At 37.6% G+C, this 26,256-nt stretch overlaps 1 protein-coding gene across 2 annotated transcripts in view; it reads left to right on the forward strand.

The window, feature by feature from the left end:
* NOL10 (nucleolar protein 10) overlaps positions 1-18,725 on the forward strand; it is a 53,044-nt gene extending 34,319 nt beyond the window's left edge. The window contains exons 14-22 of one of the 2 annotated variants that reach the window (XR_010783391.1): positions 1,604-1,730; positions 2,702-2,781; positions 2,955-3,053; positions 3,651-3,740; positions 5,414-5,587; positions 5,973-6,220; positions 11,060-11,162; positions 14,651-17,600; positions 18,244-18,725. Coding sequence is in view for 1 of the 2 variants with exons in the window: in XM_066547216.1 (XP_066403313.1) it covers positions 1,604-1,730; positions 2,702-2,781; positions 2,955-3,053; positions 3,651-3,740; positions 5,414-5,587; positions 5,973-6,220; positions 11,060-11,162; positions 14,651-14,770 (1,041 nt within the window). In the remaining variant the exon portion in view is untranslated. Of the gene's footprint in view, positions 1-1,603; positions 1,731-2,701; positions 2,782-2,954; positions 3,054-3,650; positions 3,741-5,413; positions 5,588-5,972; positions 6,221-11,059; positions 11,163-14,650 lie in introns of both variants that reach the window. The other variant, XM_066547216.1, reaches the window with a different exon arrangement.
* The last annotated feature ends 7,531 nt before the right edge of the window (positions 18,726-26,256 follow it).

The following is a 26,256-nucleotide window of genomic DNA, read 5'->3' on the forward strand; positions in this document are numbered from 1 at the left end:
TTCCACACCAGTCATGCTTTGATGGTCTGGTAATGAGGCACAGATAACTGACTTCTTAAGGGGCATGAAGACATTTAATAGATCTAGACTGCTTTCTTTTTAATATAAAAGCTTTTTAATATATAAGCATAATACAAAAGTTTATTTAAATAAGTGGGTTGGGGGGAAATAAAACAAAAAATTAAAATCTGGATGGAGACAAGATGGAGACAAAAGCTTCTGGAATGTTGGCAAGAAGTCAGTCTGAATGCTATATATGTCATTTATTCCTGGAGTAGACATGGGGATTTTGGTTAATTAAGTATGTAAAATGTTTCTTCTTAGTGACATCTTGGGTATTTCCTTGGAAATGCTTGGTAATTGGAATGAAATATGCAGCATGGTAAAAAAAGTGCACTTTTCATTTGGCATGTAATGGTTTCAGCGAGGGCTGAGATCTTAGGAAGATAAATCGTATTTAATACAGAGACAGTAGTGGGCTAGAATAAAATATTCTCTAGAGTGTTACAGGCAAGAATATGCTAGATAAAATGTTATGGTCTAGAGCACAATTTTACAGGGTTTTTTGAGTGTAGTTGTCTTCAAAATAAGACTTTTGAATTAGAAGAAACACACTTTTTAAATGAACAGCATTATCTCATACAGTTAATCAGCAATCAAGTTAAAACAAACTATGTATATGTTAAATAAATAAAATCACTTCTGGTTGTTTCTCTAATTGAATAGGATCTTAAAATGCTGTTGTATCACGAGCATTCCAATGGTTGACTGGAGTTTTTAACATTAATTTTTAGCAAACAAATCAGAAGCCTCGTTAAAAGTCCCACTATGGGATTTAGCTGGTCACTTAACATTCTAAAATGTCAGCTGATTTACACTAGGGAGAGAAATGCAGTGTTAGATTTTTCCATGCAGCTAACTCACCTACTAAAATAAGACTACTGGAACAGCTGAGTGTGACTGCATGAGTCAAGATGGAAAGGAATCTCAATCAGAACAGCAGGAGGGAAAAGTAAAGGGAGCTGATTTTTAACTCGGGAAATTGGAGGAAACTTATATGGAAAAATACATTGATAGTGCTACCTAATACTGTGCAAACAAATCTTTTGCCTCATCATGGAAATATGAAAGTATTCTTAATATTTCCTATTATCTGTTCATACAGTCTGGGTTTATCCCTGAATAAAATACATTAAATACATCTGTGGTGTTATAATTAAGATAAACAGGGTAGAGTAGGATTTAACATGATTGCATAGTGAACCTAACAAGTTAAAGATCCAGCAGCAATTTACAAATTAGTTGCTATCTAGTGCCATTAGTTTGTAATTTCTTCTATAATGTTTGGCTCTAAGCTTTTAAAAAATTAATCAGACTGGGACCACTTGAAACAGTTAAACTTGAAACCTCTAGACTGGCTGGTCTCAAATGATCTAAATTAAAATAAAACATAATCTATAGTACTCTTTGTTGGTAATGCAAACAGTAGGTTTGTGTTCCCTAAGTGCTGTGGGATTAATTTGTTTGTAGCATAGTAGCCAAGAGCCTAACTGTAGGCTTTCTGTAAGAAAATGCAATGTTATAACTTTCCATATATCCACAGGTTTTAGGACCTGCCCCAAAATGGTGTTCCTTCTTGGACAACTTGACTGAAGAACTGGAAGAGAATCCAGAAAGCACTGTTTATGATGATTACAAATTTGTTACCAGAAAAGACCTTGAAAATTTAGGTAAAACAGTTATATACATTCTTTGGCTGACTTCTTTGTTCAGTTTTTGAATAATTACACATCTGATTTTTGTAATTTCAGTGTGATGTATGAGGGCTGCTAGAAATTCACTGACAGTAGTTTTCTCTTGTTTTCTTGGTTATTAATATTCCAGACTGATGGCTCTAAGTTCTTTGACTCCCAACCAGTATAACACAAGACACTTGTGTTTCTCAGATTTTTATCTCAAGAAGGTGATTGATATTTGCTGGTATAATACATCTGGGAATCTGTTGTGCTTTCATATGCCACATGGAAGGCATAGGAAGAAAAGTTGGTTTAGTTGTCAAAATATTTTTGAGATGCTGAAATAGAATTTGGAACTTGCAGCCAAAGGCTGCCCTATTTGAATGTAGTAATTTTCAGAAAATGCAAATCATTTTAGGGCTAATAGTTTCAAGAAATTGAAACACTGAAAATTATATAGCAGAGAAGGTAAACAACCTTGTCCTGAGGCAGTTAGTCCTTTTTCTGTCCATTACATGGTTTGATTGCAATGTTTTGCTCCAGTTTACTTAATTTACCTCTGACTGTGAGTGTTGGGTTTGACAGAGGGCAAAATTCTTTAATGAAACTACCACACTAAAAAAGGGATTATCAAACACCTATGGACTTCCCAAAAATCATCCTCTGGAATTCTTGTGAAGTTCTGTAGAGCATAGTGCATGTGGGAATTTTTAAAAAGCACTTAGTAATGTGTATTATGAAAAGAAAAGTGGATCTGGTTGCTCCGAAGAAGCTTGAATTTTTTTGCTGGCCGAAACAATTCTTATTCCCACTTTTGCTTAGTCTTGATGTCATGATTGTGACTGTTAGATTGATATTTTGCATTAGCAGTATTTGTTTGTCTTAAGGAAGTGAAGTGGCTGTCTTGGAATAGAAGTTCTTTATATGTGAAAGTTCTTTGAAATTTTCTGGAACTTTTTTCCTAGGCCTTGCTCATCTCATTGGATCATCATTGCTCAGAGCATATATGCATGGCTTCTTCATGGACATAAGACTTTATCATAAGGTAACTGGCTGAATCTTATCAATTTTTATTCTTAACAGTAAAATATATGTGCTGTGGGTTTTCTTCGTCTTTTTGTGGTTTTTTGTTTTGGCTGGAGTTTTTTTCCATCCAGATAATAGACTGTGTCCTGTATTAATGGTACTTTCTTTTTACTTCCTCTTGTTTGTTCAAAGGCAAAAATGATGGCCAACCCCTTTGCCTATGAAGAATATAGAAGAGAGAAAATAAGGCAGAAGATAGAAGAAACTCGTGCACAGAGAGTTCAATTGAAGGTAAATCCTAGAAATAAATGGTATACTTTGGGGAAAGCTATTCATAAAGAGTAATATATTCCTAAGTGTATCTTAATCTTAGAGATGTAGTGACTTAGGAGTTGAATCCATTTATCATCGCACACACAAAGTAATTTATAGAACTTGTTGAATAAAAACATAAAATTCCCATGTGTGGGATTTTGAAAGGCTGATACCAAACTAAAAGAGCAGGTCTCATCTCATTTGCCACTTCAGCAAATAATTCACTGGTAAAACTTTGCATTTTCTACTTCTGTCATTAAATTACTTAAGCCATTGAAACATGATACTCTGGAAAGAGATACATGAAAATTGTATTGTCTTTATAACTAGTAACTTTCTAGATTGGATCTGTTCAACATAGAAGGAGAAAGAGTTGCTTTTAAGGTTCTAAGGCTGATGCATTACAAGTTAAAAATAATATACAAGTTCTTAAATCTTCTCTAGGGGCAGTTGCTTTACTAGTACCTAGAGATATTTGGAACCAGTCAAGGAGCTTTTCTGAAACAGTTGTAAGTAAAGCATGTAGGTTGCATGTGTAAAAGGCTAATTTATTAATTGCTTTCCTCTTTTTAGAAACTCCCAAAAGTTAATAAAGAACTTGCACTCAAACTGATTGAAGAAGAAGGAGAAGAGCAACAGTTTAGTAAAAAAAGAAAACAAAAGGTGAGCTCTTGTTTTGGTGAATTCTCTGGCAAGGAGCACAGAACTAGCAATGCTTACAGGATTAATTTTTTTTGTTGTTGCTGTTTGGGCAAAGAGATTCAAAATACCATTGGTTCTGTTTAATTCTGGTAGGTGGCTTTAAGGTGTATTTGACTGTAGCTGCAGCACAAAAAAAACCATTTAGTAACTTGATGCTAAAAATGATTAAATACTCACTGTGAAGGTAATATGGGTTTCACAGAACTCCAAAAGCTGGTTAATGCAGCCTCAATACCACAGCTGTTCAAACAAGACCTGCTGTTGCATATGTTTTTGGTATTTTGGTGGTGACCATGACAGGATAGATGTTATTTATAAAATTTAAGATACAATTGCCTTTTTTGTGTATACAGTTAAATATATTTTATAGAATAGCCAAAATGGTTTGCTTTTATGCAACAGGAGTTCTTCTGGATGTTAAAAGTAGTCCATAACTCTGCTATGAGAAGTTTTTAATTGAAGAAATGGGTAAATGTTTAGTATCTAGTGGGAGGGGAAACTTTTTATAGGTAGCACTTCATAGGTCCTCATTCTTACAGGAATATAGCATTCATGATAGGCAGACACTAGCCTGCATGTGATAAATAATGAAATCTTATGTCTTGAGGTTAGAGGAAGGATGAACTACTAAAAAGATAGGTGGTGGTCAAACTTAAATGAGAGTTCAGTAGATGGGGACTGATTTGTCTTGAAGTACCTAGAGATTGTGTTATTAAGTGGACTAAATTGAGTGTATATAAAAATGTACATAGACATTATTTTTTTGAAACAGTATTAGAGTCCTATGACAAGCAACGTATTTCAGGCTTTGGGATTTAATTTTTGTTGTGGTTGAAAGTTACACATTTGGACTGGTTTTGTGTTTGAAATTTATTCTTGTTTTCTATATCCTTAGTTCCACCCTGTTTTTCTTTAATAACAATGAAAACCTAGTGCAGTGGTGGGATTAATATGCTGGTATAAGTTGAGCAATGTTAAAAAATTAACATTTTGTATTAAAAAGCTATGTATGCAATGATTTTAAAATGACAGTAACTGGTCTTCTCCTAAGATGAATTAGTAGCTTGAACTGTTCTGAATTCACCAGCAGCATAATTTACACTGAGTTCATTTTACTTTGACATGATTTAAACTGCCATTCTGTGTGTGAAAGTAGTGAAGAAGAAGTGTTATAATATGTATAACAACATTTCCTCTTAAGTATTTACAGTAAAATAATAGTAGCATTACATAAAGATACGTACCCTTATAATTTGTTTTACATGTTGTAGACTCATCCCCATCAGGCAGTATATTTGCCTTGCAGGTACTGCTGATTAGTCAGTAGATATCAACATGTCTCCAGACTAGCTGGCTGAATGTATGAGAAACATTTATCTGAAAATATTAGTAATTGTGTATTTAAAGTGTCTGTACTGTGTATTAAAAAAACTCTTGCTTACAGGTAGCTTAAAACAATCTTTGTTAAAGTACAATAAGCATAAATCTTGATTTTTATTTGACCTGGAAGGATAAAGCAACTGGCATTTCATATGCTGGTTATTAATTTTGTTTAATTAAGAAAAAGTGTTACGTATTTTGTTAATGTCTGTTGCAGAATTGTCTAACTTGCTCATGCTTTGCTCCTGTTCCAGAATCTGCCCAGCCTTCTCAAAGATGATCGTTTTAAGGTCATGTTTGAGAATCCAGATTTCCAGGTGGATGAGCAGAGTGAAGAATTTAGGCTACTTAACCCACTTGTTTCTAAAATAAGTGAGAAAAGAAAGAGGAAGCTAAAGATCTTAGAAGAACTGGAAGCACAAGGACAGGTAAAATATTTTCCATTTGGATTAAGAAAGCCTATGGAGTTTTCTTTTTCTCTGTTTCAGGCTTTCAGACTTTTCACCCCAGAAAGATGGAGGCAATGCAAGAATGTCTCATCAGTTACAATAATTAAGTGTCATTTATAATTTTAATTTAGTTTTTAGATGTAATACTGTTTTTGCACAAATACAGGTTTGAAAAACATAAAATATGGAGTGGTAACAACTTTGTAGTATATTTTCAGCTTATTTGTTGTTACTGCTTTTGTTCAAAAGTTGTAGTTCTCTTCAGCTGTATCTGTGTAAAAGCTGTCACGTACTCTAATTGCAGGAATGATTTGGAAAGAAAATTCGTTGATGATTTCTTATTTTATACTATTTTTGTCTGCAGGAAGAGGAGGAAGAACCAGAAGGAAAAGCAAGTGATGCAGAAAGTTCTGAGAGTTCAGATGATGAAAAAGGCTGGGTTGAAGAGGTCAGGAAACAGCGCAAGCTTTTACGCCAAGAGGAAAAACTAAAGCGGCAGGAAAGGCTCAAGGAGGATCAGCAAACATTACTAAAACCTCAGTTTTTTGAGATTAAAGAAGGAGAGGAATTCAGAAGCTTCAAAGACTCTGCCAAAAAACAAAAATTAATGAAGTAAGACTAATGTTCCTATTTTAATAGGAGGGAGTGGATGATTCTTAAGTATTTCCCTACAGCGCAGGCCCACAGTGTTTTGGCTTGGAAGTACTTGCTAGTAAAGCTACACTTGGTGATCCAAGGGTATAACTTAAGGTGACATAGTCATTGTATGCTTTGTTTTATAGATAAACAAATACACTATTTAAAGTAGGACAGAGACACAACACAAATGAAATTATTAAGATACTCCTGAGTCAGACTGGGGGATCCATTACTCAGTGTTAGTGAAGTGCTGTTCTCACAGGTAACAGTGATGTCTTGTGAGACTGGTTATATTTCTCCACCAGTGTCAGTATGAGGTTAACAGACTGGATGTTTTTAATCTGACTGTCTAAAAGGGTTTAGAATGCTACATGAGTAGTTACTGTTTTGGGAGTAGGATCAAGATGGGTCAACATGCTGAAAGAAAAATTGTTTTGTTCAGGTATTTTTATGGCATCTAGAAATTTTCAAAATCTACACTGTCCTTATAATGTCAGGACTTACTATTTCTCTTTTTCGTTTGGCAGTACAAAATACCAGGCTAGGAGGGTGTTTGTTAAGTGTAGTTTGTTTAGTTTGGTTCTTTCATTTCCTTAAATTGGTGATCATCTGAAATAATGGGTACATGGATAAGCATTTCAAACTAAAGAAAGAGCATATTAATTAAAGGACTTGGCTTTGAGGTGCTCAGTGGCTGCAAATCTCATTGATTTAGTTTTTTTCAGAGGTGAGTTGAGCCCTTCAGAAGATGAGATTTAATAGAATTTTATTGTTTGGAGCACAGACACTCATTAAACCTTTCAAGACAGTAGCTTCAAAGTTCTTGCAGCACAGCTGGTGCAGAACAGAATTTTGACTGATGTTGGAAATGGGTTGTTGGGCTAGATGGATCTCATAATAAACATTTTGGTTTTATTTAGAATGAAATTATACAGTCAAAGGAAAGATAGTTAATAATACAATGGGGCTGTTTCTTTACGTCACTAATGACTACTCTACAATCTAGTTGTTTTATGATGGGAATTTTTAGGAGACACATAAAGAAACACTTGATAAAAATTCAACCTTTTTTCTTTCTTCTTTTTATTGAATATGCCCACTTATTCTGAACTTTTAATTTCCTTAGATGTTTCCATTAACTTTCTTCTGATTATTTTTCTTTTTACCTTTGTTCCAGACGCTGAAGCAACTTTTTAATTTTGTCAGTTTTTCTTCTTTGTCAGGAGAAAATCTACTCTGGATACTCTGGCAAAGTATTATAGGTTAAAAATAATTTTTTACATTGTGATTAGGTTTATAGTCATATTAGCTGTAACTTGGAAGGAGCCTGAAACACTGGTCAAATGGCACTGTATTCTCAGTGCAAGTGAAATATTTCATTAAAAGGCTGTATGACTGCAGACTACTCATATACTGTTCTTTTGCACAAATTTTATCTGGTTTTAAGGGGGAAAAATAATTTCTTCACCCCAGGAAAAGCAAAAGCATGTAACACGGACCTGTGCTGTAGAGGAAGGACTATCTATGATGACATAAACCATCAAAAGACTTTTAACAAACTCCTTGTAAAGAAAGGAGAATATCTTAAGATTTGCTGCTAAGAGATATCCTCTCTGGTAGATGCACAGATAGCCTGTAATGTAAAATGTAAAAGAAAAAAAAAAGGAGAGGAATTTGAGGACAGACCAGGATGACCAAAAAAATGAATGTGGTAGCATCACTTCCTTTGTTTTCTGAGTTGCTGTCGTTGAATTGACTTACATGGGGGTTTTTTATCATTGTCTAAACAATTAGCTGTATACTCACTGATCCCCTTTGTGTTCATCCAAGCATTGTTCTCAGTATAGAGTTTGGTGTTCGTCAAATTCTTAAAAGAAATTTAAAAATCAACAGCTGATATCTGTTTCATATAATGCATATCTGTTACCATTTTGTAGTCATAATGATTTAGCCTGTGTTGAGCTAACTTGTTTGGTTAGTAAGCATTTTTACATATTAGAATTTTATGAAAAAAATAAATATGTTTTGTGCTGGCCTCATTCAGTGATAAATAGTCAGCATAAAAGTAATTAATTGAAGTAGGATACTGAAAACTGGAAAGACTGTAGTGGCATGTACAATCTGGTGAGGCTGGCATGTTTGTCTTTGATTTGATATATCCAAGTTACAGGATGATGGTCTGTGACCAATATAATTAAGTACCTTAATACCTTCACTATGCATTTAATGGCTAGATGTTCTTTTTCTCTCTAATCATATAATGTTCTACCTGAGGAAACAGTTTATGACTTATATAAAACTGGGTGTTTCTTTTGACATATTCCTGACTCAGCACGGCTCCAAGCCCAACTTTTAAAGCAGTGATGCGTACTATAAATTTCTTTCTCGACCAACAGTCTACATACACATTTTTCTGTCCAGGAAAGCTGCAAAATTTACTCATGGTTCTATAAAACCCCTTGTTTCAAATCCATCTATGTTTAATTTTCCCCTTTTGTACTCTTAAGCTTGTACAACAAAGCTGCAAATCCTTGCTTTCTTTCCCTACAACATAAGTTTCCTACCTAGTAACTTGAAAGGAAACCATAAAAGGAAAGGATTTTTATCTGTGTGCTGAGATGTTTTTTGATACGCTTGATGTCCCTTAAAAGAGTATGTTACTAAAGTTTAAAAATTTCAAAATCAAAAACTATAGTAGTCATATTTTATAAAAAGTATGACAGTTAATGCATGTGTCTTCAGAGGTGGCCAAGAAAGCCAACAAAAGCATAGTTGATATTCCTTAGTATTGGTAAAGAGATATTCCTGTTTTACAGCAGGAGATGTCCTGAAAAACTGTCCTCTTATAATGAGGAAAAAAAAATTGCATGGGTAATTTTTTGTTTGGTTTTTACATTAGGGCAGGGGAATTCGCTTCCCATAATGCTGTGAATGTATCCCTTGAATTAATTTGTTCAGGAAGATGTAAAAAAACCCAACCAAAACAAAGAACCCAGCTGTTGTTTGTTTATCAGTATGTACAATTCACTATCATTTGAGGTCTGCACATTTTCAAATAAATAGAGCCGAACCTATGTTTTTTTTCAGTAAGATTACAACCCCACAGCATGTTGCTAGTACCTACTCATTTTAATTTTTCTCCTGACTGAAGCAGTGTCTAGGCAGTCATGCTAAATAATTCCTGGGTAGTAGCCATATTTCTCCAGTTCACTTTCAAAGGGGAGAAAATGGGGCTTCACTTGAATGTAGAAATCCCACCACAATGTTGGTGACTGATCTTCTGCCACAGTTAGCTCTAAGGCTTAGCTTGTCTTTCCGATTCGCACAGATGGAACAAGTTTTTACATGTACTCAATGAAAAATATACTACAGAAAAAAATACAAAGTACCTAGTCATGAGAAATAAAGTAGTTCTTGACAGTAATTTTTCATTGTTATTCTGAAAAGTCTTTGTTGCATAAAATGGCTCATTAACCAAAATTGAGTGGACTTCAGAGACTTCATGCATAGGCCACAGCCATGAGTTCTTCATACACAGTAAAAGCCGTTGACTTTGGGGGCTGCTGTTTTTTATATATGGTCTCTATTTTTATGATGATTTCTTTTCTGCTTTAAAATTTGTACAGAAAAGGTCTCTTGGACCTCTTCAGAGAGAGCTAATGAGGCACTAATAGAATCTCAAATTGCAGAAACTAATTTTGTTTACAGTAAAGGGAATGTTTTCTAAGCACATGCAGAGAGTGTGATTGTAAAAGCCATGTCATATTCTCAGAGGGTGCTACTTGAATGATAGGACCTACATTATAGGAGAGGGATGAGCCATATTAGGACTCCCTGGTGTCTTTAGGGAGGCTGGCTGAAGGCAGCACTGTCCCTTCCTGCCTGCCTCCCCCTGAGCTGGAGGCTGTGTGAGAACAAGGTGTTTTTCTACTCCTCAGCTGTTCCAGTTTACAGCCCACCTTAACTGAAGTTGGCAACCATGATACTAAATACCAGCTCACAACCTGGAGCCACTGGGGCACATCCATGTGGCTTGCTTTTGCAGGGCATTAACTTCAGTGGAGGAGAGCTGAAAATTGTCAGTTTTGTCCACAGCACCTACCCCCTTGGCCACAGAAATGCTGGAGTTTGGTGCCTGAGGGAGAGACTCTACACCAGGTTGCTTAAAGAAACTCAGTGATAAGCACTGGGCTTGAAGGCATATGCTTCTGTGGAGCTCCTGTCTGGGCCCAGGGTCTGTCTTTATCACATTCTCCTGTTTATATTGTTCTTTTATTCAGTAAACTACTTAGACTGTTGTGGGCACAGTGTCCAAACAGTCATTTGTGCTTGGATTAAATAGTAAATAGTTGATTCGTTTGGAGATTAATTCGTTCGGGTGTATAGTCAAGATTACTTCCTTCCCTCAAAAGTGTTTCCAATGCAGAAATTATAAGATTTCAAGAAAACTGAATATATCTAGCATTACTTTTTTTATTTGTGCAGTTTAATATCACCAACTTTATTGGATATTTTAGAGAAAACTATAGCAATAGAAGGGTGTGGTTTCTTTCTCAACTAGAATCATGATAATTTTTAGCAGCAAAAACAATGAACTTTACATAAATTTTAAAAGTTTTTCTACTGAAAGCAGTGTCTGGAGAGAATGATTTGAATTTATCTTTCTTTCTGTTTCCTGAATGTTTATTTTTTTAGTTATGACATTTCAGGGTTTCAGAGAAATTGAGATTAATTTTGACTGCATTATCTTTTATTTAAAAGATAAGTAAAAAGATAGCAAAAATAGGGACTAATGTTAGTTTTTCTCTGCAGGAAAACTCTTGAAGATCGTTTAAAGCTTGAAGAAAAACTTGGCACACTCAACGTGTCTGATACCACAGTAGGCAGCAAACAGGCAACATTCAAATTAAAGAAGGTGAGCTATATGTGTGTGTATATATATGTATGTGTGTGTGTGTGTATATATATATGTAATTTTTAAGACAATGCACAAGTAACTTTAGTTTTTGCATGAGAGAACAGGAAACCATCAAGCAAATGTCCCTCTTCATTTCTTTGTAAGCTGCCAACTCCTCAGGTTCTTGCCAAGAAAATGAAAGCCTCCCGTAGTTTAAACTCTGTTTATCCTGTATAACTGGTGGAAAATAATGGCTTGCATCTTTTAATAGTTTATTTGCAGAGGTACCACCAGAAGTTTGTGGCCTTGCCTGACTTCAGTGCCAGCACCGATCAGATCTCAGTCTGCAGATCCAAATTCAACTTAGGGTGCTGCAGTTTAGGCTTTCTCTTGGTTCAGCATGTTGAAAGGTCTCAGCATGATGGAAGCAGAGCTCTAAACCACCTTTATTATTGACCTAATGTAACACAGGTCACAGGAATAAGCTCTGGTCCTATACCGGTTGTCAAATTCCATATGGAGTGTGTAGTTGACTGCTGCCTATTTACCTTGCCCAAGGGTTTTGATTTTCCATTCTAAAGAATTTTGTAGATTGCATACAGGTGATTGCTTTATGGTGTGGGGACAGTTAAATAAATGCCTCTGTGCATCTGCTACTGCTGCAGTACACTTAGGGATTTTTGTACTAGAAAATTGCTTAAGAGCTGAAGAGAGGATCTAATTTAAAAGCTGAAGACCCATATGAATTGATACTTAACCTGACAAAATTTACTTTGGTGTTCAAATTTGTTTTCCTCAGGTAAACATCTTTGCTATAACACATTTCTCTTTACCACTGGTCAAATACTGTTCTCAGTGGTAAAACACTGTCAAATGCTAACACAAAAATGGCTAAGTAGTTATTTAATTGTCATGTTGGATATGCCTGAAGGGAAAAAAACCACAGAATTATTGACTGTTTCTACCTTACTTAGTTTACTGATTATTATCTGTTTGCAGATGAACTTTTTCATCTATTTTTGATTCCTATATTGCTGGAATTTAAAATGTGGTGACTGTGGAATAAGTTACAAATTCCTCTGCAGGGCCTTGCAGGGTAACCTTTCTGGCAATTTTACCAACTCTGTAACTGCTGGTGTCTCGTAGCTCATTAAATGGGCTTTGCAGGGCTTCAAAGAAGATCTTTTTTACAGTAGCTTGAACTTACAAATTGCAAAGCCACAAGGTTTCTTGCAGTTGGTGGTGCACACTGAACTGTCACCTTTTACTGACAAAGATTTGAGAGCAAAGTAGACAGACCTTGCAGGAAGAAGACACAGCAGTGGTTCAGAATGCCAAATTTACTTGATTCCATCAGATAAGATACAGCTTTGAGGGTTTTGTTCAATTATAGTGCTTCTAACATGTATGGATTTTCTTTTCCTGACTTTTTACCGATACTGCTTTATTGAAATATGTACATAGTCATCATCTGCATTAAAATGATTTTTAAAAATCTAATTTAAAGAAAAATAGTGCATCTGCAGTGAAGATATTTTCTCCTATTAAAAGAATAACAAAGTAAGACTTAACAAGTCTTCTCTTAAATAAACAGACTTTGTGTATATCTTCTGAAGTCCTAAGGAATGAGCCAGGGAGAGCTAGGAGGAAGTCACGCTGTGCAGTCTTGGCACTCCTTTTCAGAGGATGAAGAGTTAGAATTAACAAGACATAAAAGGGATTTTAATGTCACTTGAAATGTCAGCTTCTGCTTTGTGATGCCCTTTCCTCAAAGGGCAGGTGTATTTAGGAGTAGGTGGAAAGATTTAGTAGGGGAGAGAATCGTCCTTCCATGGAGTCAGTGTCACTTCAACTCCTAAGTCAGTGGAACTGAGGCTGAATTTGGCTTCTGCAGGTGTGGTATGTTGGCAGCCCCCTGATGCCCAGCTACCAGTGACACATCCAGTGTCAACTATTTGTCATTGATATTTCACAGTTTAGTTTTCAGGGAATTGGAATATGGTTCCTACAGTGTGGCAGCTTATTTTTCAATATCAATAGCAAATAGATCTAACAAAATAGTGTGATTTCTAAAATACCAAAGTACTTACACTGCTGGGACACTATGGAAGACCTTTAAAAACCCCAAACCTTAAAATTTCTGATGCAGATCAAGGTCATTCAGTTTCAGTATACTATGAGTAGCTGTCAACATGAACTTAAGCAAGATTCATCAAGACTCTTTCAGAAGAGGTCTGGAGACAGGGAGAAACTACCTGTATTTTCAAATAGTGGGTTTCTTGTTGCTCTACTTGCAGTGAAAATGGAAATTCATAAATTTCATCAAAGTCTAAAAACCAGTAGCTTTTTCTGCCTTGATACCAGTATGGGTTGATTGCTATATTTGTTAAACTGGTTTGTATCTCACCTTAGCCAACATGCTGTCCATGCAAGCAAACCTCTAGCTCAGTTTAGGTGGTGTGTGAATGGGAGACTGGGGGAGATAAGCTGATGTGAATGATGCTGGTTACAGAATGAGGTGCAGTGGGGATGCAGCTGCATCCACAGTGGTAATTCTGTCACACTCTCAGTGCAGTTAATCCTGGGCTGCTTGAAATTGCTCAAATTACTGGAGTGCTTTTTGACATGGACAGTTTCCTGAGCTTGGCTAGTTCATCTGCTAGTTACAGTTTCTGCACAGTTGAAAGACAAGCTTTAGTCTTCCAAAGAAAATAATAGTCCGTGGCTCTAAGAACCATTTCATCTACATGGTACATCAGAATATTTTCCAGCATGTTTTTAATTAAGGGAAGAAACATTACTAGATCATGTGCCACAGGAGCAGAGATTTAGAATTACTTCTATGTAGAAAGTCCTTCTAGAATTGCATACAGTCTATCAAACACTTTCAAGAACTCCTAAGAACATGTTTTAGGAAACATGTATGCTTCAGCAAATTTAACTAATTGTTCTGTCTTTTTAAAATTAAATTGTGCAGTATTAAGCCTGACAGATTTCAAGAAGCATTTGGACAATACTCTTGGGCACATAGTGTGGTTCTGGCCAGGGAGATTCCTGTAGGGCCACGGGTTGGATTCAGTGATACTTGTGAGTCCCTTCCAACTCAGCTTATTCTACTTTGTGATTCTGTGATTACACTTGAAAACACTAGTTAACCAAAGTAGATACTAAGTAACCACAAATTTGGATCAATGTTCTTAAGGGTATTTAAACATAAATTATGGAGTGTATTGTCAAGCATTGTTTTTTTAATCTGAAATACATGATTCACTGGTTTTTTTATATCTATTATGTTAAACATTTGCTTTGAAAAGCTTGGAATGATAATGCCTAAGGGATATCTAGAATTAACAGTTACAATCTGACACAAGATAGCATGAGGCAACTAACTATAACATTTCCAGATTAACTTAATGGAATTCTGACTTGATATATTGATACTGGGACAATTAGGGTGATGTATAGATTTACAGGAACCTGAGTCTATTTTTGTTTTAATATTCCAGTCAGAGCAGCAAAGGAAACAGCAGGAAGCTGAGAAACGACATCGTCAGGAGAGGAAAACCCTCCGGCGCTCTGCCAGTCATCTCAAGAGCAGACGTGGAAGAGGACGACTATTTCATTGATTTATGTTGGGCTTTCTTAAGAAACCTTTTACCTCATTTTCATTTGAAAAAGGGGCTTTTTTGAATTGGGACACAGTACCAATGGATTTGTATTTTGATTCATTGGTAAACACAAAACCAGAACCTCCTAAGCCTTGTGTTACTTATTGAAAAGTTCATGTAAGTTAAAGTACTGACCAAAGGATGCTATGAATATGGTCCATTTTGAACTGTATTTGTTCAGAAATCACCAGCAATTGGTTATTGTGTAACCCTGGATGTTTTCTATATAAGAATTTGTGTATACAACAAGGCTGCCTGTCTTTTATTTAACTTAAGAGCTGTGAGTTTTGGTTTCTGAAATCTTTGTGACTGCTTAGATAAAGGATCAAAGGTAAGTTGTTTTGTCTAAAAGCTTATCTTTACAAGGACACAACAAATTTTTCTGATTCTTGAAGGATGACACACAGTTGTATTTTTCAAAAACTGACTTTGGCTTTATATTCTTGGGTTGCCTTTAGTAGCAAATGGTACAAATGGTTGTTGGGACAATTGAGAATGCCTGATTTGGGTTCCTCTGATTCATTCTGTAAGGAAACCTCTCTTGCCACACCACTGTACAAAGAGGAAGCTCAGAAGGGCACTCCTATTAACTTAGAATTTCTAAGTACAAAACCTGATCCTGATGTTTCTGTTTTGGAAAGCCAGCCATGTTTCAACATAGATCAAGTGGTTTATCTTCATATAACAAGCACTTTAAGACCATGCCAGTAGTCTCCTGTGCTTCAAAAAAAGAGTTTAGTTAAATAACTTTAAAAAACCCTTGAACCTAAGTAGGTCATTATTTAGCAAATAAATTAGTTTTTACCTTTGATCCTAAAGGAACCTTTTTATTGCTTTTTAAAAGCCTTATAAATTACCTTTTTGCTAGATAAAAAAACCTGAACTTTGGTTCAGCTAAAATCAGTGAATCTCCCTGTAACTGTAAATCTTTTTAAGAGACTCATAGGTTCTTAAGTATTTTGTTTTATAAACCAGAGAGGTATTAATCTGGTCAGGTTTCTTGGATGGTATTTATAGAATATTTGCAATTACTTCAGTAAAAAGCCTTGGTTTCTCATAGCCTGATTTTTTTTTTTGTTTGTTTGTTGTTAGATGGTAGAAAAGTTAGCCACATGGATAATTTTTTTTTCCTTTCTGACTTAATTTTACCTGCTTTAATTCATGGTTTTAATTATGTTGCTGCCTTTAGTTTACAAAGGCACTTTTCGCTTGATGTTTTCATCTTTAAAAACTTACATTGTATTCATCACCTCTGCCCTTGCATTCAACTAAATGATGAGTCTCTCAATACCTAGTTTTTTACCTCTAGCTGTCAAATTTCTGCATTGTCCATAAGTTTCTCATGCTTTTTATTTTTGTATCTTCCCCCTGGAGCATTATGTTATCTCTTAGAAACGATCGGTGTGCAATTTGGGTGTGCTTACATCATACACAGGGGTATAGGAATGTGGAAAGGTTAACAGTGGAAACTGGCCTCTATCGTGGTTGATAACAAGGGAGAGTTGGGGACTGAGTGGACAGAACTGGCATTTTAAGAGCAGGAATTTGGCAGAGTTTGCTCCTTCTCATGGTGGGTCTAAATCCCATTATACTGATCTAGAGCTGCATTTATGGTTAAAGGCATCTGTATTTTACAATGATTTTGTGGGCTGTCAAGAGCAGTAAAAAACTAAATGTGGTTGATCTGCAGGGTGGTAATGCACTGAGTTTGAAATGGTTAACTTTCAGCTTAAAATGACTTTATTTCTTGTGTTTTGAGATTCTTCTGATGGACTGGTTTAAGTCAGTGTTTTGCTTTTCACGCACTTACATTCATAATGTAAGTATTGTGATAGTATTGATCATGTATTTAGGTTGAAGCCTATATGATTAAAGGAGTGTGCTTTGTACTATTAGATGGAAGGCATATGTAAACTGCCCTTAGCATGCTGTTTATTTCACCTCAGAGGAAGTTGGGATACACTTTAAACACCTCCTTTGACCTGCTGGCAATGATCTTCCTAAAGCACTCCCAGGACACCTTTGTCCTTCTTGGCCACAAGGGCACTGCCAGCTCATGGACAGCTTGTTGTCCCCCAGGTCCTTCTCCACAGAGCTGCTTCCCAGCAGGCCAGCCCCAGCCTGTGCTGGTACCCAGGGTTATTCCTGCCCAGGTGCAGGGCCCTGCATTTGCCTTTGTTAAATTTGAAACTGTTCCTCTCTGCCCCACTCTCAAACCCACTGAGGTTCTTCTGAAGGGCTGCAGAGCCCTCTGGGGTATTGGCTGCTCCTCCCAGCTTTGTGTCAGCAGGGAACTTGCTGAGGAGGCTTCTGCCCCTTCATCCAAGTCATTGATTAATAAGTTAAACAATATTAAACCTTGGGGGACACCACTAGTGACAGGCCTCCAACTAGACCCTGTGCCACTGCTTATGACCCCCTGGGATCTGCCATTCAACCAGTTCTCAATCCACATCACTGTTCACATAGGCACCTGGCATGACACATGTTTAGATTGCTGAGATTGATTAAGCAGATTACCTGTTAAAGTTGTTCTTGAACAGCTCTCTGGGGAAGATTGGAAGTTTCAGTAGAAGCTGGTGCATTAATGCAACATCATTGCAAATGAATTAACTTCATCATGCAACCAAAGAAGGCATTTTTTAAGTGTCAGCCTGGGTTTCATTAACGCTTTTCAGTCCACAGTTACTTCATTTTCCGTACTGCAGGAATCAGTCTTTATCCAGAATTTCCTAGAAGCTGAGCAGCTGGTGGGATCCTTTGTGACATTTAAGGTTCATACTCTAAGGTAAAGTGTAATCAGATGTTGTAGCCTCATGGAAAACCATGTATGATTGTTTCATATGTGTGAGAACTCAGTGGTGAGAATCAGTGTTAAAAACTCACTGTAAATAAATGTACAGATAGTGGTTAAATGTGAATGAAATGCTGGTGAGATAAAGGAATGACCTACGTCTGATGTCTCATCTGTACTTCAGTACTTTTTTACTCCACAGGTAATATGATTTATATCAGTTAGGCTATTACTAATTCAACAACCATTGAACCAAAACTAATTATCTAATGTTCTTTCCAAAATTGTGTTACCAAGCCAAGAATCATTCTGTGTTCTTGTAGCTGGTATATTGTCTGAAATGAAGAGCATCTACCAATTTAAACAAAGCTGAAAAAAATTTACTGTACCCCACACTGCTTGTTTTTAATATCTGAACTAAAGAAACTTGATTTTAAAATATTACCCTGCATACATAGCAAGTGTGTGTAAAAGGTATATGCACATTTTTGTACTCGTGAGGTTTATGTGTGGAGTTTAAAGCAGGTTTGAGATTGTCAGGCTTCAGGGAGAGTTGTGAGAGAGAATGAAATAGTTTTCAGATTACTCCATCTTGTTTTGCAGCAGCCTTTTAAATTTGTGTTGTTCATGTTTCCAGGTTTGAAAATGGGAAATATAATTTAATTCGAGGAAGAAAGCAGATGCAGGAATACAGTGAAGCAGTGCAGCTCCTTGCCTGGGGAGGTTGTGCAATGGCCACAAAAAGACTTGTGATGTTGGATTAAACATCTGCAGGTATAGATGTCTGTGTACCTTCAGGTGTAGTGGAACCTTCCCTGAGGAAGAGGAATGGTTTAATGAACTTTAGAGGACCTCTCCAGCCTGATTACTCTATGAATGTTGTAGGGCATAAGGAGGAAACGTGTATCATTAATTGACTGGAGTAATTTTTCCCCTTTGTCTCATCCTTCCACTGAATCACTCACTAGTTTTATCTTTTTATCTCTTTCTTAAAGATTAAGTACTTCTTTTGGCATGTGTCCATAGCTAATATATTTTGTCTGATCTTGAGAAGTATGGGGATTTTAAACTGAATGAAAGCACATAAATCTATTAATAAATTTTACCTCTTGATCATTATCTCTGCATTTCAAAGCCCATTTTACTCAACAACTGGCTCTTTGTGTTGAAAATGAAATAGTTCTGTCACCAAAATGAACAATTTATAGTAAAACCTGCAGAAAATAATAAGATTTAGCACCACTTATAGTTTACACAACTGGAAGAAAAGGAATTCCTGAATTTTAAAGGATCTCTAGGTCATAGAATCATTGTTTCATTTGGGGTGGAAGGGACCTTAAAGATGATCTTGTTCCAAGCCCCCTGCCATGGGCAGAGACACTTTCCACCAAACCAAGTTGCTCAGGGCCCTATCCAGCCTTGCCCTGAGCAGTGCCAGGGATGGGGAGTCCACATATGCTCTGGGCAACCTTGTGCCAGTGCCTCACCACCCTCACAGTAAAGAATTTCTTCCTAATATCTAACCTAAACCCACCCCCTTTCAGTTTAAGGCCATTCTCCCTTGTCCTATCTCTACACTCAGTACATGCCCATGTGCAAAGTCCCTCTGCAGCTCTCTGGAAGGCCTTCTTTAGCTAGAGCAAGGGGATCTAAAATCACCCAAACCCTTCTGTCTCCAGGCTCAACAGCCCCAGTTCTTAGCCTCGCTTCATAAGAGATGTTCCAACCCTGTGATCAAATTAGTGGCTCTCCTTTGTTTTTTAATTTGACACAGATCCTTGATGGGAGGATCCACATGGGCTGTAGTTGCAAGTTTCTATTGATAAAGTGACATGTTACTTTGTGTTTGTCCTGTAAGTGGCTTTCCATACAAAGTACTTGTGAGTGTCCCCTGGTACAGACTGGTTTTCATTCATGTATCAGCAGAGCTAAAATAAGTAGTTTTTGAACAAGTGAATGAAAACCACAACAACCAAACCATCTATATTAGTGTAAATTCAGAATTGTGTCTGCCTGTTGCTGACTGTTTTTCAAGATCTCCATCTTCTGTTCTTTGTTTAGTGTTTTAGACTAAGGAGCATAGAAGAAGAGAAGATCCACCTTGAGCATGTTCAGAAAGGAGAAATTTTTATCTTACTCTTTGAAAAGGATTGATCACTGCACTTCCTTTGATAAATTATTTAATTAGAGTTGAAGAACAATAATTTTGTAGTAAGATCAGGTACAAGTTGAAATGCTCTCATTCAGTGGGGTTATGCTTACCTATAGAGATTTGGGTCAGCTTAATCATGAAGGCAAGTCCTTGTTCCCAGTTAATTCTTCATTGAGTGGGGGCAAAAGTTAAAATTCCATTTCCTCATTAAAGAGAAAACTAGGCAGTTGAAGTGGGAAATACCAGCCCAGCCCTAATCAGAATTTATACTCCCAATTCCTGGAACCACCCTTCCCTTCCCTACAGCAGTTTCTGCCAAAGCTGCTTTCTCTCTCTCCTACTTATTATCTTGTTTGAACATCTGGCTCTTTCTTCTGGAGTGCCTCTCTCTACACCACTTTTTTCTGTTAATATCAGGATCTCTGGTACAAATTTGTACAGCTACAGCACAGATTTGAGAATGAGCACTAGAATGGTAATCGTAGACTGGCTGTGTTTGGGTACATCTTGAGGAGAAAGGATTTCTGTCAGCTTGGAGATACAGAGAGCTGTGGCACCAGAGGGGACTCAGAGAGCTGGTGCATACTCCTGTACATGTTACTGGCAATAGGCAGTAGTGTTGCTTTAAACCCCCCCAAAATCCACTTCTGCTCTGTGTGTATGTGTACTGCTGTGCTAGCTCTCCTTCACTAAGGTCTGGGTGATTTGACTGGGACTGGTGTGTTTTAGATTTTTTTTAAAGAATTTTACCTGCAGCATTAGTATAATTGCAATGTATATTATATACATGTACATTGTATATACATGTATATTGTATACATTATATACATATATACAATTGTACATTATGTACAATTACACAAAACGTTTAGCATTCAAAAGCAACTGAATAATATATTTTCTGATTTCAAACATGAATATTATATCCTTTCCACATATCAGCATTTCTTCTGTAAACACATTTTCTTCTGTTTTTTAACCTTTATAATATGCCACAAGTGGAGTACATACAGCATGGGTCATAAAAGACCACATGCCTACCTGTGAGGATTTAATCATCTTATGCAAGTGACAGTGTTGTGAAAAGTAATTATCTTGTCTGTTGGGGTTCTGCTGATATTCTTGTAAACTGAATCAAAAGGGAAGTTTCATCATAGGTACTTTTTCTCCTTTCCCAGATGTAAATTGTAGATTGCCCAATGGGACTATGACACTGTTGCACTGAAAATGAGGCAATATTTTAAACAGATCTCCACAGCAAATAAATATCCTCTATCGGAGATATTTTAGGCAGGTTTCAACAAATCACTTTTGCACAATGCCATGGTAACTGCATTGCTGCAATTCAAGTAACACTAGAAGAAGAGGAGTGTAGATGATCATTCTCCAGTTGTTAGGACGAGGCCTGACGCTGTTCAGTTTACAAGTACAGACACAACCAAGAACATTGTGTAACATCTCACATGTGCCTGTAGTTGGGGACTGGTGTCACCCATATGCAACTTAGGTACTAAGGGAAGACATTAGAATGATTGGTAACTTTAGAGGCAGTTACTCCAGGAGAATGCAAAGGTAACTATCCTTTATTCCTGTAATTCCATCTCCCAAACCGTGAAAGGTTCCAGTTAAAAACAGGAAGAAGATGGAAATTTCTGCAAAGGTGAGGCACAATTTGAGTCAGGTATTCAAGAAATGCTTGTCATCCCTGGAGTGGTGGGAACAAAAGCTTGCTTCTGTGATGGCTTTTGGGATAGATGTGAGGGCATGGCTGCCAGGATATGCTGGGTGTGTAATGTGACCAAAGCAAGGAGGATTTACTCTCAAGTAGAGATAACACCTCAGGGTGCTACAGGATGAAATGACCAAACAAGGCAGGTGGCTTCTTCCCTCCAGAGGATCTCTTTCACTTCTTAAATGATGTGTACATGATGTCTACTGAAATGATTTCTAGAAAGTAATGCTCAAAAGTGGATGTCTGCCTTGGCCTTTAGTGATGTTTACATGCTTCCTCTTTATCACAGAAAATAATTGACCTCTGTTGTCAGTTATGACACACTGTTTTCCCTTGCCTCTGAAGATCTGGAGAATCAAAGATCTTTCCTTCAAAGAGGCCACTTCCCATGACACTGAAGGAGTTTCTCACAGAAAGAAATAACTTGGAAAAAGTCACTGTTTAGTAAGGCAGTCAGTAAAGCAGCTGGAATGGAAAATCATTTTAGATTTGGCCAAATGTTTCTCTCAAAACATGTTCCAATTAAAAAAAGAGCTTATCAATGTAAATGTCAAATTTTCAAGAGCTGAAATTAATCTGCTCTGATTTAGGGTTTTCAGTGAAAACTTTCAGTGTTTAATTTTATTGCTGTTTTCTCTTAGAAGGTGTAGTTCTGTACTGACCTGGTGTGGTTTCTTGCACTTCAGGGTCTTTTAAAAACTGGATTCCTCCAGCCAGCATGGCAAGGCTGGTACAGGTGGTCAGGTAATGTAAAGTCTTTAAAACTTTTTTTCTGATTCTGCTGCTCCCCCTCCCCTGCAACATTTGAAATTATTGTGGCTTAGATATTTGGGCACTATCTGATCACAAGGGGTAAAGTGCTGGGCTGCCTGAACCCTTTTAATCTTCTCTCCTATGTAGGCATGCTTTTGACACCTCTAGTTATTTTTTCTCTTCCCTGTCCAGCTGAGGAGGGCAGTGATAGAGGAGCTTTGGAGCACCTGGTGTCCACCTGGGGTCAACCAGCCACTCATAGACAACCTCTTCATTTTTTCAGTCTGTCTTTAGCTGTTAAGTTTTAACAGCCAAACAATTTTGGCACTAAGTGGAAATAGTAGGAATGAAAATTATTGTCAATGCTTTTTTCCCCTAGTGTAGTTGAAATTTGGTGATAAGTAACAAAGAGGAGCAAAGTGGAAATGATTTCTTAATCACAGGAAGCCTTGGAGCTTCTGAATTTGGGACACCTCTACTTCTGGCTTACTTCATGTATCACTTCATCTAGCTCACTGTATTGAGTAATGCATTTTAGGGCATCTACAACTAACTTCAAGATACAAAACAGACAGATGACCTAGATGGGCTTAAGGAGCTGTTTTTGTGTATGGTGCTTGTACAGTCAACCAAGTTCTACTTTATGAGCTTGTGTTACTCCCACAGGTCCAATTTTCTGCTTCTTGGCTAAGACAAGAATTGGGACTGGCCTGCGTGTTTGCTCAGAGTTCAAGTGTGCTTGAATCTCTGAACACAGCTCACAAATCCCCAGGACAAGGCTGTCCCAAGATTTTGGCAGCATCTATGCCTCCAGCCTTCCCTCTACTGTGCATTCTCTGAGCAATCTTCCTGCCCTTTTTTGAAAGCCTTCTGTATGTCAATGCATTTTAAAGCTGGTATATCCAGAAATATCTTCAATATTTCAGCAAGGTACCACAGGCTCCACAGGCAGTGGATCCTAGGCAGTGTTCCTCACCACCAAGCTGAAAAGCAATAGAATCAAAACTTTCAAAACACAGGAGATTTAGCTTTCTTCCATAAATATTAAGGGTCTATAAAAGTAAAGTTGGCACTGGGTTCAGAGAAAGGAGTATTAAGCCCTAAGGCAGAAGGACATAAATATACAAGGGACAGTAACTATTCTGGGGCACTGCAGACAGATTCTAAATCAGATGATGCAAATGCCTCAAAGCAAGAAATTTGAAAGCTATTCAGTTTTCTTTGAACACTGTTTCGCATATGGATTTCAAGCATTCAAAGAGGGAAATCTGTCAATGGGATCTCACGTGTTTTAGCTGGAGAAGCAGTGGTAACATGTGAGTGAGCTGTGGTGCCATGCTCCAAATCCCTCAACAACAGACCTGTATCTCAGGTGAAATAAACTAGCATGTGATCATTGAGAAGGACTTTTCTCCCAGTTGAAGGTTCTTACTTGGATACATAACTACCCAAAGGCAGAGAAAGCTAATCTGATGACTGGTACATAATTTTTATTGGCTCTCATGGATGCTGTTTGCATTCATTATTGAGAACCTATTGCACAGGATGAAGTATTACTGAATCATTTCTTAGAATTATTAAGCATAAGCCAGCTTTCATCCCACATGCAGGCTTTGAACTCTTACTGAATAATTTTTTTCAATTCATTGTCTTCGGGCTTTTTGTTCCACCTTGTCTTTTCCATCTACACAGCTTCCAAAACAACGGGGTTGACCCTGCTGCTTTGGTGCAAGACACTCTCGCTGGCCCTGGAGGAACTTTACCTGTGCTGAGATGATGCTGGCTGTATATTTATTGTGACAATGACAAAGCACTACCTGGCTTACTGTTGCCTGTTGGTTTGGGTGCTGTTGAGGGGAAGGAGTCTGTCATTCTGGGGTAAGAGGAAGCGGCTGTGTAGGTGTTAGAACTCCCTGGCTCTCAGAGCTGCTGCCCTGGCCCCTAATGGTGGCTGGGCAGAGCAGACCATGGTTTCTGCTCTGCTCAGAGGCCAAAGTCTAGCAGGGTGCTCTGCTTGGGAAATCAGATCTGCTGTATGCTTTTCACAAACCCACTTCCTGGTGACCAAATAATTTCCCAAAGTGGCATGAGGATGCAGGAACACACTGAAAGCTGTGTAAGATTTCTGCCGTTCCATAGCTTCATATGCATTCCCAATGTATGTGCTGTGGTAGGTCCCAAAATCAGAATAGATGAGACAAGGACAATGTCTCAGAAGAGCAAGGTGGGACAGAGGCAGAAAGATAGGGACAAACATTTGAGCAGGGCCTGTGGAAATAGGACAAGGGATAATGGTTTTAAACAGAAAGAGAGCTGATTTAGATTATATATAAGGAAGTTATTTACAATGAGTGTGATAAAACACTGGCTCAGGTTGCCCAGAGAGGTGGTGGATGCCCCATCTCTGGAATCATTCAGGTCAGGTTGGATGGGGCTCTGAACAGTCTGATCTAGTTGAAGATGTTCAGAGCTTGTGGCAGGTGGTTGGACTATGTGACCTTTAAAGGACCCTTTCAACCCAAACTATCCATGATTCAATGATTCTAGAAAGTGAAAGTTATCAAATCCATAGACTGTTTCTGTCAGAGCACTGTCTTAACTGCTGTGGGAACAAGCTGAAATTTTGGTCTGCGCTGATAGACAAGACTCTTTACATCTTTGATTTCCTGACAGTATGGCACACCATACACCAGGGAGGGGGTTAAATGCAAATAAATTCTGCTTTAAACAGAGAGGGTAGGGAAAAAAGGTGCATTCCCTGCTTTGAAATTGGCAATGTAATTAGAGACTGTATGTGTCAGAACATTCCTGCCCCAATTGCTGTTGCTAATGTTTTAAACCAAAGACATCATTTTCTCTGGAAGATACAATTAGTGAGGAATAAAAAGAATCTTTAAAAATATTTATAAAGAATCAGAACAAGACACTGGGGTTTTTCCTTCTATTTTACTTCTGAGGTAGCTCTGCTGGTCTGAAGAAAATCAGCAGAGTCTATTTTTGTGTACTTTGTGCCCTTGAAACTCTGTGGATCCTGCTCACAAAGATGATTGGAGCCACAGTCAGGAACAAGTTAGATCTTAAATGCCAATTTTAGTTGGGCTTTATATGTAGAAGGCTTTATATTTTCCCCCAGAGAACAACTTCAGCATCTGAAGGTGACTGTGTAGGTTTCTTCCATGGTTGTAGGATTAGATGAGGGCAATGGGATTGCAAACTGACAGAGCACCTGGGGAGAGGAGAAAATGCTGTGAGCATTTGCAACCTCAGATGAGTTGTTTTTATTTTCATGAGACTTTCCTTTGAGCAATGCATAGTTTTGGTGTGGCCCATGTTGACTCAGACATGTGAGGTGTTCCTACAGCAGCACCTTCTACCTAATACTCAACAAGCTACCAGCACCATTTAGCTTGGAAACAGCCTTAGCTGGAAATGGTTTCTGTATAGTCTTCCAGCTTCCCCTTGAAGCCTGTAGATATTTACTTCCACATCATCTACTGCCACTGCGTGGTGTGACACTTCCTACTGCTAATGCTGTACCTGGCTCCATGGCTTCACCTGAGCTCCATGCCAGCTGTTGGTTTTGAGGAAACAGTGAGGCAGCTTTTTGCTTCTCATCCTCTTTGTGACAGTGCTGTTGATTTTGCAGACTTCTTTCATGATCCTTTTCAGTTGTCTTTTTTCCAGACTAAGTCCTTAACTATTCAGTAACTCCTTGTACAGAAGGTGTCCCATGTTTGGGATATCTGTAAATATGCCAACAATTCAAAGTACTTGGCTTTCTAAAAAGCACTTAATACTATATGTTGCCTTTTGCTTAGAAGATAGGCTTGGTTTCTGTCAGTTCTCAGGGGGTAAGAGGAGAGGTCCTCCTGTGGGTTCATAAATTGTTATGCACAGGAAAGAAAGGGTGGCAGACAATAGGCAGTTTCTCTGAGAGGAAAAGGAGAGTATGGGTGTTCCCAGAGCCCCTGTGCACTTCCATGTATTTGTAACTGATTTAGAAAGATAAATCA

The sequence above is a fragment of the Molothrus aeneus genome, chromosome 3 (genome assembly GCF_037042795.1).
Source record: "Molothrus aeneus isolate 106 chromosome 3, BPBGC_Maene_1.0, whole genome shotgun sequence".
NCBI classification, from domain to species: Eukaryota; Metazoa; Chordata; class Aves; order Passeriformes; family Icteridae; genus Molothrus; species Molothrus aeneus.